The 20,389-nt window shown below is 37.0% G+C and overlaps 1 protein-coding gene across 7 annotated transcripts in view; it reads right to left on the bottom strand.

Annotated features, from left to right (window-relative positions):
- The window catches only part of AGTPBP1 (ATP/GTP binding carboxypeptidase 1), a 200,758-nt gene that overhangs the window by 138,285 nt on the left and 42,084 nt on the right, over window positions 1-20,389 (bottom strand). For 6 of the 7 annotated variants that reach the window (XM_055272087.1, XM_055272089.1, XM_063636285.1 and 3 more), the window contains exons 2-3: window positions 12,206-12,330; window positions 572-639 (exon numbers count right to left, since the gene is read on the bottom strand). In XM_055272087.1, coding sequence (XP_055128062.1) covers window positions 572-639; window positions 12,206-12,330 — 193 coding nt within the window. Of the gene's footprint in view, window positions 1-571; window positions 640-12,205; window positions 12,331-20,389 lie in introns of those variants that run through there. The other variant, XM_055272093.1, reaches the window with a different exon arrangement.

Raw genomic sequence — 20,389 nt, 5'->3', positions numbered from 1 at the left:
AACATAAATTCATTTCTTGTTCTTAACATTGCAACTGAACAAAATACAGAATCCTGATTCTGAATATGTCCTGTTGGTCCACCCAAAACTTTACACTGGCATAGAAATTCTATTATCATCAGTATAATATAGTTAACCAATACGTGTAGTAAAATCACAAATGTACACCAGCTAAAACAATAAACGATAATTTTCAACGTCAATCATTTGTTTTAAGCTTAAGATTTATTTCCAGCTAATGTTTTATTTTCTATTATCAACTAGAATGGCATGTTAGGATTATAATTTACAGTTATCATTATAATCATATAAGGGAAATATACTTCAATAGTCACCTAATACACATTAGAATATTTATACCACCATTCCAAATAGTATTTTAAAAACCTAAAATGAACTTCCATTCACTGGCTTTACCTCTAAAATAAAAATTGTTACATATATACGTGTGTGTGTATATGTGTACATGTGTATGTGTTTCTGTGTGTATTTACATACACACATAGGCTTTTTCTTCTTCAGTATCACTTGGCAGTAGTAGTTACATAATTAAAGTGTGTCACTGATTTACCTCTAATGTTGACAGTAGAATTTCCATTCCTGTAGAACCTTTGGCTGTCATTTCTCTCCTTGTTTTTTCTGAAAAGTAGCAAACAATTTTTTTCTCAAACATAAATTTTTAAAAGCATGTATAGTTTTGTTGCATATAGCTAATAAAGATTCAACAAGTCTCCACTGGTACAGTAAACACTCTAACTTGGTTCACAGACATTCTTCCCTCTGATGTTGCTAATTCTACCGTATGTGGACTTCAAGATTTCAGTTAACATGGCGTTCTTCACATTTCATCACGGCTCCTGTCATGAATTAGATGATCTCTATTCATCCATTTAAAATCTTAAAATTGATAATATAGTACAGGTGCCAGAACTAGGAGTAAGGTAGGAGTCTTACCTCATCTTCATGAGTAGAACTAGAAAATTGATCATCAAAATGGGTGACAACAAAAACCTACTATCATTTTCCAATGTCATGATTGTATTAATACCTTTTTTTTGAGATGAAGTCTCAGACTCTGTTGCCCAGGCTGGAGTGCGATGGCACAATCTCCGCTAACTACAACCTCCACCTCCCAGGTTTAAGCGATTCTCCTGCCTCAGCCTCCTGAGTAGCTGGGATTACAGGTATGTGCCACCATGCCTGGCTAATTTTTGTATTTTCAGTACAGACAGGGTTTCACCCTGTTGGTCAGGCAGGTCTTGAACTCCTGACCTCATGATCTACCCACCTCAGCTTCCCAAAGTGCTGGGATTACAGGCATGAGCCACCACGCCTGACCTGTATTAATACTATTTTAAAATTCTGTATCACACAAAAATAAACAAAACTAACAAAAGGCTACTTCTGAACAACCTGGAGACCAGATCACCCAAATGATCCTTTTCCTCTCATTAGGATTGGTAAAAAAAAAAAAAAAACAAACAAACAAAAAAAACCAAAACAGCATAAATTATTTCTATTAGGTGAAGGTTTCTAGAGCTTCTTCACAATTCTTCTCCTTTGATTAACAAGAGAAGAAAAGTACATCCTAGGTCAACATTTAGAAAACGAACTAACATTTACTATTCCATACCTATGTTATCTCATTTATAACTCACTTCAACCCTCTAAGGAAAAAAAACTACTCTTTTCATGGATCTAAAGATTTAAGTTCAGAAAGGAGAATAAATCTGTACAAATCACTGAGCAAACAAGTGAAAAGACCAGGTGATCACTTGTGTTTCTGAACCCAAAACTTATAGTCTTCCAGCATTTAATGCACTTCATTTAATATCAAACCTGAATACTAATGCCAGAAATTCTTCTAGTACAGAATGACAGTGCCATTTATTTCACATTTTGAGATTTTAAAAAACACAATACAACCCACTCTCAATACAGTACATATTCCACAATGAAGTTCAAAGGACTGATACCAAATTCAATGTTCCACATGGAGATAGTCAAGGGAGTTTAAGAGAAGAACAATAGATAGTGAGGCCCTGATTAAAGGAAAATATCAACATAGATGGGAAAAAAACAAACTCAGGCTAAGCCTTTAGAATACACTTTTGCTCTGAGCAAATCCTGTTCAACTTCATGAATCTGACATCACTTGAAAATTAAGTTACTCTAAATTAGGAGTAAACAGAGGGAAAAATGTACTACAGAAAGGATATAGTATAATGTTATTTATGACAACTACCTATGACTAGCTACAAATTAAATATGCTGGAGAGTACATGTCATATTTATCTTAAAACAACAATCTCATGCTATCATGCATCATCTCGGGTTCAGTTACTGGACTTCGTTAAACTTACAGGAACCTTACATCTTTCAAAACAGAAACTCCCGTAAGTGATATGAAGACCTAAAATAATGTTCACCAGTTCCTTGCTGCCACATTGCTAATGCTTAAAAGAATATAAAATTTACCCAGAAAAAAAGGAAAAACTCATTAATGATAGTAAAATTAAATTTTTCCTTTTTAAAAAGTATGTCATTCCTTCTGACAATGCAACCTATCCTTTACTTTTTCTCCAGCCCTGCTGCCTCCACCAAAAAATATTAAGTTGTAAAATAAAACATTGTTTCAAATATCTAATGTACCCTTGATGTAATATTTTAAAGGCCCCTGATTTAATATTAAAACCAAATTATTTTTCAATATTAATATCACCACTAACAAGCTATTACATTTTCACCTCCATGAAGGGTTAAAAAAAACTCTCTTCCTCTGAAGACAGTATAATGCAGCCTCCCCTTGTTAACATTCACCACTGTTTTATTTACACCTCACACTAAATGAAAATTAGGTGTTTAGACTAACAGTTTTCTACTCTATTCCAAATTCTGCCATGATGTTGGGAGACTTCAATGTCATTGTGGAAAATTCATTCAAATACCTAGTTCCATAGTTTCTTGACCTCATAACAAAATCCTTCCCTCTGTGCTCCAATTCATCAACCCTCTGAACGGCCATACTCAGGACCTCAAACTGCTCTGCCTCTGATATCTTAACCTCTAATCTTCTACCTATGGACCATAACCTCCTAACATTTTTATTCATCTTTCCTTTATAGACTATATAAACCTCACTGTCACCTTTGTTGAAACTTCTTATCCAGTGCGAGGTAGCACTGTTTTCCCACAGTTATCAGTCCCCTCCACACTTAACTTGGATTCCAAGCACACCCACCCCCACCAACTTTCCCACCACAAACCCTGATACAGAAGTGAATCCCAAAAAGCTGAGTTCCCTACTCCTACATCAGAGTAAAAATAACACCACAATTTAAGACTGTTAATACCATAAAATTAATGAATTCCAATCTCACTTGGGAACACAAAACTGCTCCTTTCACTTATCTTAGCTCACATCCATCACCACCTGCCCTGCCACAGCCCATAGCTATTCCAACATTTATAGTAGCACTCAATCTTTCCTCTCATTCTCTGGACTTCTCAGAACCTACATTTTTCCTCATTAAAATGAAGCAAAGTATATATTAACAAAACATTTTACTAATAACAACCAAACTCTATATGCTCCTGTACCAAAATCCTTGAAAATCTTGCATTCCTTCCGCCAGTAAATGGCAGACAGGAGCAGGGAAGTGGAGGTTAGGAAGAAATGTCCTTTCATCTGTATTTTGAATTCCATCCTTTCTACGTTCTTATGAACCTTTACCTTCAACCTCTACCAACATATCGGTTGTTCCCCCTCAACCAATAAATACACTTTTTATTATTCCACATACTTACCAAATCTTATTTTACCCTGCCTCCCCCTCTGTTTCCCTCTTTTCTCAGTGAAGCTCCTCTAACAAGTACTCTATATTCCTTGTGATTATTTCATTTGCCACTCACATTATAACATACTGCAATCTTCCATCTAATCCTACCACTTGAAAAATGCTTTTGCTGTGATCAATAATTTGTTAATAATCCAATCAAAAAGAACTTTAACTAACCTTCCTAACACTTAGCACTGCTGACTACTGCATCTTCCTTTGGTTTCTTTAAATATAATCCTTCCCAGTTATTATAATGCTGTATTCCTTCCTCAAGAGCTTCAATTATCGGAATGTTAGATTTAGATTTACAGACAAGAACTTAAAAGATGCTACTATAATAAATGACATTAAAGTCAAGAAGTACACAATGAATGAAAAGATGGGGAAACACAGCAGAGAAATAGAAACTACAAAAGTAAAAGAACCAAGTGCACACTTGAGAATAAAAAAAAACATCTGAAATAAATTATCAATAGCTAACTGGAAGGATGCATAGGAAAGAGGCAGTGAAACTGACAACAGAACAATAGAAATTATCCAACCCAAATTGGACAACAGAGAATTAAACTTAAAAGATATAAGCCTCAACAATAGCTGAAAAATATCAAAAATCTAATATATGTATACTTCCACAAGACAAATAGAGAAAATAAGGGAGAAAAAAAAATTGAGCAACCAAAAATGTCCCAAATTTGACTAAAGATATAAATTTACAGATTCAAAAATCTCAGTGAATTCCAAGCAGGATAACTATGAAGAAAACTACAGCCGTCAAACTTGAAAAGCAAAATCAAAACAAACAAACAAAAAAACCCTGAAATCAGCTAGAAAAAAAATCACACATAACATTCAGGAAAATGAAGATTCAAATGACAACAGAGTTCTCATTTGAAATTATGGAGGTCATAAAATGGTGGAAACACAATTTTAAGCACACTTTAAAATGCTAAAAGACGAAGACGATGATGAAACTGCCAACCCAGAATTCCATATCCAGTAAAAATATCCTTCAAAAATGGTGAAATAAATTCACTGTCAGATTAAGAAGAAAAAAAAATCTTCCACAGCCAACCTGAACTACTGGAAATGACAAAATTCTGTAGGCTAAAGAGAAATGGCACCAAATCAAACTCACATCATTAGAAAAGAATAAAGAGCTTCCAAAATGGTAAATATCTCTGCAAATATAAAAGCTACCTTTTTTCTTCTTAATATCTTTAAAATATACATGACTGCTAAAGCAAACATTGTGTTGTAATGTATATAGATGTAGATACATATGACAACTACAGCTAGTAGAACAGTAGAAAAAATTTTCTACAGAACAGTAGAAAAAATTTAAGATTCTAAATTTACATGAAGTAACAATAGTAATTCTAAGCAAACTGTGAAAAGTTAACGACATTTAGTACAGTCTTCAAAGAAATTACTTCTTAAAAATGAAAAGAGGTATAACTAAAAAGCCAATAGGTAAATTAAAACGGAATTCTAAAAAAATGTTCAAATAATCCAAAATAGGGTAGGACAGGAAGAAAAGGAATAAAAAACATAAAAGACAAACAGAAAATAAAATCGTAGACCTAAATCCAATCAACAACTACATTAAATGTTAACAGACCAAATGCTCAAATTAAACACTCAGACTGTCAAACTGGATAAGTGTTTTTTTAAAAAAGATCGAACTGTATGCTGTCTACAGAAATCATACTTTGGATTCAATGACACAAAAAGGCTGGGAGTAAAAGAATAGAAAAGAATATATCATGCAAACAACAACCATAGGAAAGGTTGAAGGGTTATACTAATATCAGACAAAATAAACTTCAGACAAAGAACACTGCCAGAGATAAAGAGAAACTTCCCATAATGATAAAGGGGTAAAACATCCGGAAGACATAAAAATCATGTGAATGCACTTGATTATCTTCACAAGACCCTCTTATAGCCCTATCTAAATGTGCACAGTTCCCAGGACACAAACCTCAGCTTTCTCACTCTACATCTCCTTCTAAGAAAACTTAATTCCACCCCCATTACTTTTAACTATCAATCTGTTGGCTCTTAATCCTGCTCTTCATTCAGAACTTCTTCATAAAGCATAAGATTGTGTAAGCAATAATTACAACACTGTATTGTTGGGATTCTAATATGTATAAACATAACATGTAAATCAATAACAGCATAAGGAATGAGAAGGAAATGAAGCTATATGGGAAGTTTTGATATTGAGTGGAATTAAGTACACTGCAGTACACTGTAAAAAGATGCACATTTTAATCCCTACAGGAACCACTAAGAAAAGAACTACAATTTCTTAAAGTTAGATAACACAAAAGCAGTGAAAGAATGAGGAGAATGTAAAAGACATGGAACAAAACAAATAGCAAAACGGCAGATGTAAATCCAATCATATTAATAAATGCATTAAATTGGAAGCACTAAAACACTCAGACTAGTTAAGAAGCGAGATCCAACAATATGCTATCTTCAAGAAACACGCTTTAGATTCAAAGGTACAAACAAGTTCAAAGTAAAAGGAATGAAAAAAGGTACGACATGCAATGAGTAATCATTAGGCAGCTGGAGTGGCGATATTATCATTAGACAAAATGAACTTTAAGTCTAGAACTATTATGAGACAAAAAGCAGTATTTCACAATGATGAAGAGGCAAACTACCAGGAAAATGAAACAACTGTAAATGTACACACAGCTAAGAACAGGGCCTCAAAATACATTAACCAAAACCTGCCAAAATTAAAAAGATAAATATACAATTTAATAATATTTTAACACCTAACTCTTAATAATTAACAGAGCACCTAGATAGAAAATCAACAGTGTATAAGAGATTTGAACAACACTATCAACTAACCTGACCTAACTGATATGTATAGAACACTTCACCCAACAACAGCAGAATATACATTCTTTTCAAGTACACATGGAACATTTTTCAGGAGAAACCATAAACTATGTCATAAAACAAGTCTCAAGCAATTCGAAGGATTGAAATCATTCAAAGTATATTCTCCAGCCACAAGAGAATTAAATTAGAAATCAACAGAAGGAAATTTAGGAATTCCTGAAATATTGGGAAATTAAACAACACACTTCTAAAAAAACCTATGGGTCAAATAAAAAAATCACAAAGCAAATTAGAACAAATTGTCAACCGAATTAAACAAAAATACAATATCTCAAAATTTGTATAATGTGGCTAAGGCAGTGTTTACAGAAAAATCTATGGCTTTGAATGCCTCCAGTAGAAATAAAGGTCTCAAAATAAATAATCTAGGCTTCCACTGTAAGAAAATGGCCACCGGGCACGGTGGCTCACGCCTGTAATCCCAGCCCTTTGAGAGGCCGAGGCGGGTGGATCACCTGAGGTCAGGAGTTCGGGACCGGCCTGGCCAACATGGCGAAACGCTGTCTCTACTAAAAATACAAAAAATTAGCCGGGTTTGGTGGCAGACGCCTGTAATCTCAGCTACTTGGGGGGCTGAGGCAGAAGAATCACTTGAACCCAGGAGGCAGAGGTTGCAGTGAGCCCAGATCGCACCACCGCACTCCAGCCTGGGCAACAAGAATGAAACTCTGTCTCAAAATGTAAAAAAATAAAAAGGCAAAAAAAGAGCAAATTAAACTCAAAACAAGCAGAAGGAAGAAAGCAATAAATAAAAGAAGGAAATCAATGAAACAAAACAGAGAAAATCAATTAAACCAGAAGTTGGTTCTTTAAAAATATCAACAAAATTGACAAACTTTTAGCTAGGTTAGGGTTTCTTAACCTCAGCACTCTTGACATTTTGGGACAGATAATTCTTTCTTGTGGGGGGCTGATCTGTGTATCACAGAATGTTCAGCAACATCTCTGACTTCTATCCAACAGATTCCAGTAAGCCCCACTAAAAAAAATTTACAACTAAAAATGTCACCAAACATTGCCAACGTCCCTGGGGGAAAAAGTGGGGTGAACACAATCACTCCTGGTTGAGAACTAATGAGCTGACAGACCAAGAAAAAAGAGAGGACACAATCAAATTCAGGAATGAAAGACACAACATCACTCCCTACTCTATGGAAACTAAAAGGATTATAAGGAAAGATTAGCAACAACCATGGGCCAACAAATTAACCATTTGCACGAAAATGGACAATATAAATGTTTCTAGGGAAAAAGCTAAGGGGAAATTGCAAGTAACCATGTTCACTGTACATAAGTAGTTAGCGAGAGGCAAATTATGGAAATTTATAAGTTAATTGTGTGAGGGCCGGGCGCGGTGGCTCACGCTTGTAATCCCAGCACTTTGGGAGGCCGAGGCGGGCGGATCACGAGGTCAGGAGATCGAGACCACGGTGAAACACCGTCTCTACTAAAAATACAAAAAAAAAATTAGTCGGGCGTGGTGGCGGGAGCCTGTTGTCCCAGCTACTCGGAGAGGCTGAGGCAGGAGAATGGTGTGAACCCGGGAGGCAGAGCTTGCAGTGAGCCGAGATCGCGCCACTGCACTCCAGCCTGGGCGACGGAGCGAGACTCCGTCTCAAAAAAAAAAAAGTTAATTGTGTGAATAAAATGTGTTGTAGGGGTTGGTTTTTTATATTATTTAAATATGTAAGTAGTATATGCTTGTTACAACAATTTAAAAGTGTTTGAAACAAAATTAGCTTATCTTATTCTCCTCCATTCCTATTCCATCAATATAGCTACTGCTAACAATTTGATATGTATCCTTCCTTTTATTTTTTTGGCCTGGCTCATACAAATATTACATACAAATATAATGGTTTATTTTGTACAAAAATGAGGCTATGCACATTTACAGTCATATGAACTAAAGAAACTTGCTGTATGTAATATACTAAATTTAAGCCTCCAAGAGAGTGCACATAGTTACACATATGAACTGTATGTTTCAACTATAATATTTTTTTTTCAGTGTCTACAATAAAGTTTATAGGAACTCAGCCATGCCTGTTTCTTTATGTATCATCTATGGCTGTTCTTGTGCTCCACAGCAGAGACTGTATGGCCCACAAAGCCTAAAATATGTCTTATCTGGCCCTTCCCAGAAAACGCTAGCCATTCCCTGCTCTAGAGCAGTAGCTCTCAATTTTGGAACCATCTGGAAAGCTTTAACAATAAGATTTAATTGGTTTGGTGTGAGCCTGGTGTGGGGCTTACAAGAGTCCCCATCATAAATAATGTATTATTCATAATAGCTGCATAATATGACTATAAATTTCCAGTTTGGCTATATCAAAAATTATTCACACATTCTCTCAATGATAAACATTTAGGTTGTTTCTTGATCTTTGATGTAACAAATAATGCCACAATGAATATCTCTATACTCTCTAACTAGCATTTTTATTTCAGTTAAAATATATTTCTTGGCCGGGCACAGTGGCTCACGCCAGTAATCCCAGCACTTTGGGAGGCCAAGGCAGGCGGATCACCTGAGGTCAAGAGTTCAAGACCAGCCTTGCCAACATGGTAAAATTCCATCTCTACTAAAAATATAAAAAATTAGCCAGATGTTGTGGCATACGCCTGTAATCCCAGCTACTTGGGGGGCTGAGACAGAAGAATGGCTTGAACCCGGGAGGTGGAGGTTGCAGTGAGTCAAGATTGCACCACTGCACTCCAGCCCGGGCAACAGAGTGAGAGAGACTCTGTCTCAAAAAAGTAAAATAAATTATATATACATATATTTCTTAAAGTAAAAATCAAATACCAGGTGCTGGGTCAAATACCAGGTGCAATTTGTTTTAGTACACATTGCCAGATTATTTTCTCCAAATTTGTAATAATTACTACACCTCCAACAGTGTATGAGAGTACCCTCTCCTCGTGCCTTCAACAGCACCAGACATTGTCATTCTAATTTCTGTCAATCTGACCAGTGAAAGATATTTTTGTTGTTTTCATTAGCAGTTCCTGAACTGTAAGGGAGTAAAGAAAATTTTTGTACATTTCTTGGTTGTTTGCATTTCTTCTTTCAACTATAAATTTCCAAACTTTCTCTCCCAAATGGGTAGCTAACTGGATTATCCTATAAAGGATGGGACAGTCTTTCACTACCAACTTATACTGTGTTGGTTGGCTAACCCTAGGCACTATAAACAGTCACTATATTACACACCCCAAGGGAATATCTGATAGTGGTATGGCTAGGAGTATTTTCAGTGGTGGGAACAGGGTCATTCTCTGATAGTGGCATGGTTAGGAGTATTTTCAGTGGTGGGAAGAGGGTCATTCTCTGATAGTGGTAGGGTCAGGAGTATTTTCAGTGGTGGGAAGAGGGTCATTCTCTGATAGTGGTATGGTTAGGAGTATTTTCAGTGGTAATGCTGGAGTAGGGGCTTCTAGGTTGTGACACAAAGAAGAGTCTACAGTGGTAGGAGCAATGGACAAAAGTGTTGATAGGTCTGAAGGATTCATTTTCTTTTGTTTTTGTTGGATTTTTTGTTTGTTTGGTTTTTTTGAGGAGGAGGTATTCCATATGACAATGCAGTGAATATACCTGGCACATTTAATTTTGTACTGATACAATGAACATCCTTGTTCATTAGTTGCCTTAGTTAATAAGTATAATATTTCCAGAGCCTGGAATCCAATACAGTGGCTTTAATTCAAAGGTACAGGTATTTTAAATTATGTGAGAAACAATGGGGTGGTGTCAACTATCCCCCAAATGCATGGATTACATGGGAGGAAGTTATCAAAATAAATATAAGGGTCTATGACCAAGAAGAAAGGTTAATAGATTCCGAGCTCTTGAAACAGTAAATGCCTGCCAAACATCTTATTAGAATGACCTAAGCCTCCAGAATAATGAAATTTTAAAAAATTAAATCAAGATTATAATTATTGGACCTTACTTCTAACAGAAATACCTTTTATGTGCACTGTCAAATATTAAAGTAGCTGCTGGTTTTCTCTTATTCAAATCATGCACAGTTTTTATTTAGTCTTATCAAAGTCCTTTTTACTATCTATTAAGATAATTATATGGATTTTATTTGATCTGTTCAGATATTGTTATACTGATATATTTCCTGATATTAAACCATCTTGCATTCCTGAAATGTGTTTTTTTTTTTTGAGATGGAGTCTTGCTCTGTCGCCCACACTGGAGGGCAGTGGCACGCTCTCGGCTCACTGCAACCTCCGCCTCCCGGGTTCACACCATTCTCCCGCCTCAGCCTCCCAACTAGCTGGGACTACAGGTGCCCCCCCCACCACACCCAACTAACTTTTTGTATTTTTAGTAGAGACGGGGTTTCACTGTGTTAGCCAGGATGGTCTCAATCTCCTGACCTTGTGATCCACCCACCTCGGCCTCCCAAAGTGCTGGGATTACAGGCGTGAGCCACCGCACCTGGCAAAATGTGTTCTTTAACACTGATATTCATATTTCCATGTATAGACTTAACTCCCTAATGTTTTATTGGAGCCTTTTCACATTATGTTCCTAAGTACAAAGTCAATACTATTTGCGTACTCTGTCAGGGTTTTGATATCAATTTAGTACTATTACCATCATAAAATATAAAAATAATGTCTAATTACAGATGACATTTATAGAACATTTTAAACATTCTTTTTACATGCTTCTCATGTAAATCTCCTGACAACCCCATGATATTTTTTACCTCTACTTCAGAGATGGTACAGCTATCATACATCCTAGAAATTCAATTAACTTCCCTAAGGTACCCAACCACTAAATGGTAGAGCTTGAATTTCAAAGTGAGGACCACATAATAACCAATATTCTATGCTACTTGATATCTTTTTGCCAAAAATCTGTATCAAGTAGCACTGGAATTCGGTACTGTTTGTAAACTGGAGGGTGGCAATCATATATAAGTAAAATTGTAATCATTATTAGAAACAATGCTTTGAAGATCAATTTCCTCCAAGGTTATTCAGTTCTCTACTCGAGTTAATCTGAGAAAGTTCGATTTTTTTTTTTTTTTTGAGACGGAGTCTCACTCTGTCACCCAGGCTGATAGCTCACTGCAACCTCCACCTCCCAGGTTCTAGCGATTCTCCTGCCTCAGCCTCCTGAGTAGCTGGGACTATAGGCGCATGCCACCACACCTGGCTAATTTTTTGTATTTTTTAGTAGAGATGGGGTTTCACCATATTGGCCAGGCTGGTCTCGAACTACTGATTTCATGATCTGCCCACCTTGGCCTCCCAAAGTGCTGAGATTACAGGTGTGAGCCACTTCGCCCAGCCTGAAAGTTCAATTTTTGTGGAAAATCATCCATTCATTAGAAGTTTGAACATTTTTAGCATCCACTTTTAAAGAATTAAAAAAGCATTTCAAAAACAAAGAAGAGATCAATGTTTACCTTGACTCTGAACCAGATGAAGAATTTTTGATGTAACATATCGGGCAGTGTCTGATTCTGAAGGTTCAGCATTGATCTTCTCCAGCTGAGCCAGGAGTCCCACGATCCTAGAATTACTGGTAAGGCTAAAAAGAACGTAGGATGTTAGGGCACATTCTAAATCAATGGTGTAAATTCAATACTATAACGATCACTGTTTAAAAAACAATTCTACTCTTTTAAAAACAGTAAGCATTTACACGTCACACTTCGTTACTCTGTTCTATAGCTTAATATTGTTAAAATTCTACTGACTTAAGAGAGAAACATGTTCTATTTCAGAAAACCACAAATCCCTTCAACTCTGTTCAGTAATCTTACATCACACCTGGAAAGTTCACCTTTCCACTCTCAAAGACTTTTTACACTTACTCTGCTCTCCTCAAAACTCTGATAATCCTTCTTCCTGTCCAACTCTATTCTCAGTTAGTGCCCTGCTTCATAACTGGTATAAATCTAGCAAGAATACACTCACTTTCCTGTCACCAGATCCTTAAGCCTACCTATCCTCCACCTATGTTCTTTCTTCCCTGTTCCTATTTATCATACAAATATTTGTACATAGGCTGGGCACGGTGGCTCACACCTGTAAACCCAACTCTTTGGGAGGCCAAGACACGTGGATCACTTGAGGTCAGTTTGAGACCAGCCTGGCCAACATGGTGAAACCCCATCTTTACTAAAAACACAAAAAAATTAGCCAGGCGTGTGGCGCATGCCTGTAATCCCAGCTACTTGGGAGGCTGAGACAGGAGAATTGCTTGAACCCAGGAGGCGGAGGTTGCAGTGAGCTGAGATCATGTCATTGCACTTCAGCCTGGGCGACAGAACGAGACTTCATCTCAAAAAAAAAAAAAAAATTGTACATATGGTACTGATCTAGGTGTTGTCAATATAGTGTAAACAAAACAAGCAAAAATTCCTGCCCCGCATAGAGTGTACATTCTTATGGTGAGAAACAAGTCAAGTAAGTAAACATGTACATTTTATATGTCAGGTGATGGGAAGTACTATGGAGAAAAAGCACATTGGGGGAATAAAAAGTACAGGGGGAGAAAGACAATTTTAGACAGCATGGTCAGAGAAGACCACTGAGAAGATACCATTTAAGAACAGGCCTGAAAGAAGTTAAGTGAGTAAGCCGTGCAGATACTGGAAAAAAGAGCTGTCCTGAAAAACGGAGGCACAAGCTCCAAGATCCCTGGGCAGGAGCAAACCTGCCATGTTCTCTGAACAATGAGGTGGCCAGTGTGGATGGAGGAGACAGTGAGGAACAAGGTGAGAGTTGGGGGTAGGCATGGGAGATAACAGAGAAAAACAGCAGATTGCTTAGAGGCTTGTAAGCCATTTTAAGGACTTTGGCTTTTACAATGAGTGGGATGGGAAATTTCTGAGCAAAAGAGTTACATATTCTCACTTTTAACAGGCTCTATTTGGCTGGTACATTGAGACTGAAAGAACAATCCACTCGTACACTTGCTCCCAAGCCCCTTTCATTCTCAAAGTACTTGCTTTCTCTTTCAGTTATACTTTCTCTGATCCCTCATCTTCCCCCTTCAATTAATCGGACTCGTAGGCACACAAGTATGATCTAGGAGCTCCTACCAGCTGTTTCTCTGATATTCCTCCAAAGAGAAGTATGTACTGCTCTCTCCATTTCCCCACATATTGTTCACTTTTCAAGCCACCAGGTTGCCTTCTGCACTCTGAGATCTCCCAAATGCCTTCTGTGGTCACTTCTAACCCCAACATATTCACATCTCTGCACCATACAAACCAGTTATCTCCTCTTTTTTTAACACACTTTCTTCTTTGGGATTCAATGAGCCTATACTTGCCTGATTTTCCTCCTCTTGCCCCTTCTTTGAGATCCTCTCTGACACACCTCTAGACAGACATCTCCCCCAACAGCTCTGTCTCAGCCCACTTCTCTTCACTCACTACACTTTTGCCTTGAGTGATCCCATCTAACCCCACAGTTTTAATTATTATCTGTATGCTGCTTGGCTCCTACGTTCAACAGCAGCCTCAACCTCTGATAGCTTCACCAACCTAATGAGCCCAATGTAAAACTTCTGTTCCTCCTCTCAACCTAGTCCTCTTCCAATCTTAACCTTTACAAATTCACATGAATTCAGTGAAGGCTAAACATAAATATCTAGACTCCCTTTTCCACACTGCAACCCAATACAAGCTCTATCTCTAAAACATCTCAGATCCATTCACTTCTGTCCATATCTACTATATGACTACCCACATCCAAGCAATCATCATCTCTCACAGCCTCGTGACTAGGCTGCTTCCCTTCTTGGTGCCCAATAATCCATTTCCACACAGTAATTTTTTTTAACTTTTATTTTGAAGTAATTATAGATTCACAGGAAGTTGCAAAAATAGTAGACTGGTGCTTTGTAACCTTCACTCAGTTTTCCCAATGGTTACATTTCACATTAACTACAGGACAATATCAAAACCAGGAAAACCGACACAGTTGCTACTTTCCTGTGAGAGCCTCATGGTCGGCCTGTACTGGCCCTTGGGTGCTCAGGGGCCCCTTGTTTTATCTGGTTCTTAAATGTTTGTTACCACAGAAAATAAAACTGAGCTTAAAAAAAAAAAAAATGCTAAGGTACCTGAGACCCTTTCAGCAAATGTGCAAGGCCAAAGACAATTTTCATAAAAATACTAACACATTATTTACCTTTGACACTGTATGGACATTTGCACCGATGGTCCAAAGGCAACGATGGGTAAAAAGTTGGCATTGCAGCAAAATGAAGGTAGGGACACCAAACTGTTCTAATAGTCAGTGCATTTTTCACCACCATGAATTTGTAGTTTAAAGAGAATGCCAGCTTTATCCATGAGTGTACATCATCTTAATATTCTGTGTGCATAAAAACATTTCTGCTGCACATTGAAATACGATGGTTATCTTGGGAGAAAATAAATGCAACTGTCTGAATGACAAGCTAAACTAGCCACTTTTTTCCACAGAACATCATTTTTACTTCAAATAAACGATGGACATTATTCAGACTGGGATATTTCGCCAGACATTTTCTTTCTTTTTCTTTTTTCTTTTTCTTTTTTTTTTTTTTTGAGACAAGAGTCTCGCTCTGTTGCCCAGGCTGGAGTGCAGTGGCGCAATCTCAGCTCACTGAAACCTCTGCCTCCCAGGTTCAAGCGATTCTCCTGCCTCAGCCTCCTGAGTAGCTGGGATTACAGGCATGAGCCATTACACCCAGCTAATTTTTGTATTTTTAGTAGAGAAAGGGTTTCACCACATTGGCCAGGCTGGTCTCGAACTTGTGACCTCAAGTGATCTGCCTGCCTTGGCCTCCCAAAGTGCTGGCATTATAGGCGTGAGCCACCACACCTGGCCTTTGCCAGACATTCTCTTTCCGTGGAGATAAGCAAAGTGAGCCTGTCACTTCAAAGGAAACAACTAATAGATTTGCTGCTGATGATAAAATTTGAGCTTTCAAGCAAAAATTGGAATTTTGGAAAACACTGATCTACCATAATGACCTTGACAGTGTCTCAATATTTAAAGAATTTTCTCATAAAATCAATGGTGATATTAACAAATATAATTTTTTAATATTGTGTAAAAAATGTGTCAACCCGGTTGGGCGCAGTGGCTCATGCCTGTAATTCCAGCACTTTGGGAGGCCAAGGTGGGCAGATCGCTTGAGGTTGAGAGTTCAAGACCAGCCTGGTCAACACAGTGAAACCCCATTTCTACTAAAAATACCAAAATTAGCCAGGCGTAGTGGCGCACTTCTGTAATCCCAGCTACTTGGGAGGCTGAGGCAGGAGAATTGCTTGAACCTGGGAGGTAGAGGCTGTAGTGAGCCAACACTGTGCCACTGGACTCCAGACTGGGTGACAGAGTAAGACTCTGTATCAAAAAAAAAAAAAAGTATCAATCAACATTTACAAGATTTGCATAATTAAATCAGTACTTTCCGAATGACCAATGCATGGTGTTACAAAATCAGACGTGGGTAAAAGAACTATTTTAAGTGTAAGATAGACCAAAGGATTTAATGTAACAGAGTACAAAAGTTCACTAACATGGTTTCAGATTCTACATTGTAACCAACCTATAAGACATTGCCACTTATCAAGCTTTAGTGTAATATCAAGGAATATCTATTTCAATTTGAATCTCACATAATATGGTTTTATTTCCAAAGCACATTTTCATTTAAAACTGTTTGTTCTACATTTTAACTATGACTTTCGCTTTGATCACATTTTTACTGTTTTTCTCCAAATAGTGAACACACGATTTTATTTTCCTCCACCATAAATCAAAGGACAACAATCTAAAAAGGCTACTAAAGTACTTCTTCCTTTACTATATATTTCTGTGTGAACCCAGATATGTCTTCTTCGTATCCTTCAACAATACAACACACACAAAAAATATGTACGTGTATATATATTTACATATAACATGTAAACTCAGAAGCAGATAAGAGAATCTGTTTTCTATTAAGCCAGACATTAATAAGATCTGCAAAAATGTAATAAAATACGCCACTCTTCCTACCAAATCTATTGTGTTTAGGAAAGCATATTTATTTTTAATGCAAAAACATTTTATGTTATGTAGTGGGTTTATTTTTTAAATGAATTGATAAATATTTGTAATATGATAAATTATGGGTCTTAATTTGTTATATGATAAATACCAACAGATAAAATAATCTGCATGAACAGAAGTTTTTTGGAGTATCATCAACTTATAATAGAAAAAGGTTCCAAAGCCAAAAAGTTTGAGAACTGCTCTTTTAGGCTTATCTTGTACGTTTAGTGATCTTGATCTGGTTTTTTTTTGGTGAGAAATGATACATAAGTCACCACAATCTGTATACTAGAGAGCAAACACATCTTTTTAAAAATTTCCGTAACCCAGATTTGAGAGAAATTTGTACTCACAGAAACCAACATTCTAAAATTTAATAACTGACCATTTTGTTTTTCGTTATTTTTCTTTTAAAAGGTCATCTGTTATTTTTTTCAGCAGTTAATAAAACATCTATTCAAAAAATTCAACATGCAGTTCACAAACATACAAAACACAGTGAATGGAACACAGGTCCTAAAATTAAGAGCTTGCTTTGCCAGTAACCCTGACTAGTTAAAAAATTAATTACGCCAATTAAAATAAATTTACCACTACAAAAAAAAACTTGCATCTTAGTGATTCCTTTGTGAGAATCATCCTTTTCCAAATGATAGATGGATAGATGGGTAAATTTTTTAAAGGCAAATAAATGGAAATAAACAGTTAAATAAATTTATTTTTATTTTTATCTATGGAATGAAAATGGAAAAAAATTATATTCTAAACCACTTTCCAACTCAGCTCTAAAATTTGTAAGACTGCTGGTTGACACTCATGTTAAGGGTCAGAGGGTGAACACCAGAGGGCAGCTCTACCATTTGACTACATTTTGGCTTTGGAAAATCTGAGGGCGGTGGGAGGCAAATGAAAGAAAAAAGGCTGCACATGAGCAATTTGAGATACTACACTGCAAAGCAGAGGAATGTTAAATAAAGACACTTAGAGGAGGAAATGTATCTTCCCCACCTAACCCTCTTTTTCTTTTTTTTGAGACGGAGTCTCGCTCTGTCGCCCAGGCTGGAGTGCAGTGGCACGATTTCGGCTCACTGCAAGCTCCGCCTCCTGGGTTCACGCCATTCTCCTGCCTCAGCCTCCTGAGCACCTGGGACTACAGGCGCCCACAACCACGCCCAGCTCATTTTTTTGTATTTTTATTAAAGATGGGGTTTCACTGTGTTAGCCAGGATGGTCTCGATCTCCTGACCTCGTGATCTACCCACTTCGGCCCCCCAAAGTGCTGGGATTACACACCTAACCCTGTTTTTAGATGTATCAAAATAAGGCTGAGACCAACTTTGGGAGGTTCCATTTGTAATTGTCAGTGTTATATATGTAACAGTGAGAAAATTACAGAATTGAAAAAATGATCAATGTGAAACACATCAAATCAAGTTAACTTCAAATGCATATTTTTTTAAATAATTTCATTTATTTATTTATTTTTAAGAGACAGGGTCTCACTATATGCTGCCCAGGATGATCAAACTTCTGGGATCAAGCGATCCTCCCACATGAGCCTCCCAAAAATTTGAAACCATAGGCACATGCCACCACACCCAGCCCAAATAAATATTTTAAGGGCATTATCACTCAAATATTTGTTTCACTGTATTGGTCTCATGCTGCTTTTGATTCTTTGAGTTTATATTCAATCTTGGAGCTATTTTCCTAAAAATATAAATTTTCTTGAATATGGCAAAAGTCCCAACGATATGCAGATATTGTCTTTGCAACAAATAATTTCCTAAGGGCAAGGGATATAAAACCTATATGCACATTATAAATAAATTACACTATCTTTTTCACCTTAAAATGTAACTCAAATGTAGGTAATAAAGACTTCCTCATAAATACGGTAAAAAAAAAGAAAAAGCAGCAAAAAAAAAATCCATAAAAATATACGAAAGTCTTAGAATTACACAAGATGCATGGTAGTAAAACAATTTCAAACAATATGGCTTTATTTTCAAAATGCACCTTATCTTTCAGAAATTTCTGCTCAATAATAACTATTATTCTGGCTTTAATCACATTTTTACTATTTCTCTCCAAATACTAAACACATAACTGTTTTCTTCTACTTTATGTGGAATGGATTTTTTTTACCATAATACAAATTAAAACTGAACAAATTTTCAAGTAGTACACTCATTCATCATTAAATCACTTAAAATAATCCATTACATAACATTTTTATAAATGGTATCTGTATTTTACCAAAAAAGAAAAAAATTTAGAGAGAAGAGCGGCAGTGTTTTACATTACTACAAATCTCTTCTAATGACTGGCTCAGTAGAAGACAGAGTCTCATACCTACTTCTGCATTCAATCTGTTACAGTATCACACATCATGAGGCCTCTGGAAAACAGCACTTTATACTCATGAGAAAATGAGCATGAATAAAGCAAATCATCTCTCAGTACTACTATGAAAATGGTTGTGACCGCATTCCTCTAAGGTCCACAGCTAACACCTTGAGAACTTCTGGGCTAGGTTATACTGCCAAAATGAACAACTCCACAATCCCCTTGGCTTATTCAACACAATGAAAGTGTAATTCCTGCTCACATTACGTGTACAGTGCAAGTCAGCAGGAGACTCTACTCATTTAACGACCTAGGCTGCCAGACATGTTTTCATGTTCGCAACACCAAGAGGAAAAAAAAAGAGAGAAAGATGTGGCAAATGGTGCACTAGCTCCTAAAGCTCTCACCTGGAAATGACAAATATCACTTCAGCTCATTTCACTGGCTACAGCAAGTCACACAACCACAGATTAACCTCAAAGAAAATACAATACAACCCTGCCAGGTACCCAAAAGAAGAACTAAAATATATGTGACCAGCCCTTGTGACAACCACACTAGGCATAGCCATGTATCCAAGTCCTGGCAAGTGAAATGTATAGTCAGATGAGATGTGAGCTACTTTGCAAGTTTTGCTTTTAAGAATAAGAGCTGCATCCTTTCTGCATTCCCACTGGCTATGATACGGTGACAACAAGAGAAAATGCCTTGGACCCAGAGATAGAAGTCACATATTCAGGAAAAGCAGAGCCATTCTGCCACCCTTGAACAACCACCTCTAGGTTATAAAATAGAAATAAGCTTGAATATTTAGCCATTGTATTCTGAGGTATCTATTACATCAGCTTAGCCTATATCTAAACTAATAAATTGCTATATATATTAAGCACACTATACTTTTTTTTTCTTGAGACAGGGTCTTGTTCTGTCACCCAGGCTGGAGTGCAGTGGCATGATCTCGGCTCACTGCAACCTCCACCTCCTGGGTTCAAGGGATTCTTGTGCCTCAGCCTCCAGAGTAGCTGGGATTACAGGCATGTGCCACCACACCAGGCTAAGTTTTGTATTAGAGACGGGGTTTCACCATGTTGGCCAGGCTGGTCTTGAACTCTTGGCCTCAAGTGATCCACCCACCTTGGCCTCCCAAAGTGCTGGGATTACAGGCATGAGCCACCACACCTGGCCTTTTTATTTTTTTA

Source organism: Symphalangus syndactylus, chromosome 3, assembly GCF_028878055.3.
Source record: "Symphalangus syndactylus isolate Jambi chromosome 3, NHGRI_mSymSyn1-v2.1_pri, whole genome shotgun sequence".
Classification (NCBI taxonomy): Eukaryota; Metazoa; Chordata; class Mammalia; order Primates; family Hylobatidae; genus Symphalangus; species Symphalangus syndactylus.
This window is presented reverse-complemented; position numbering and strand designations above follow the sequence as displayed.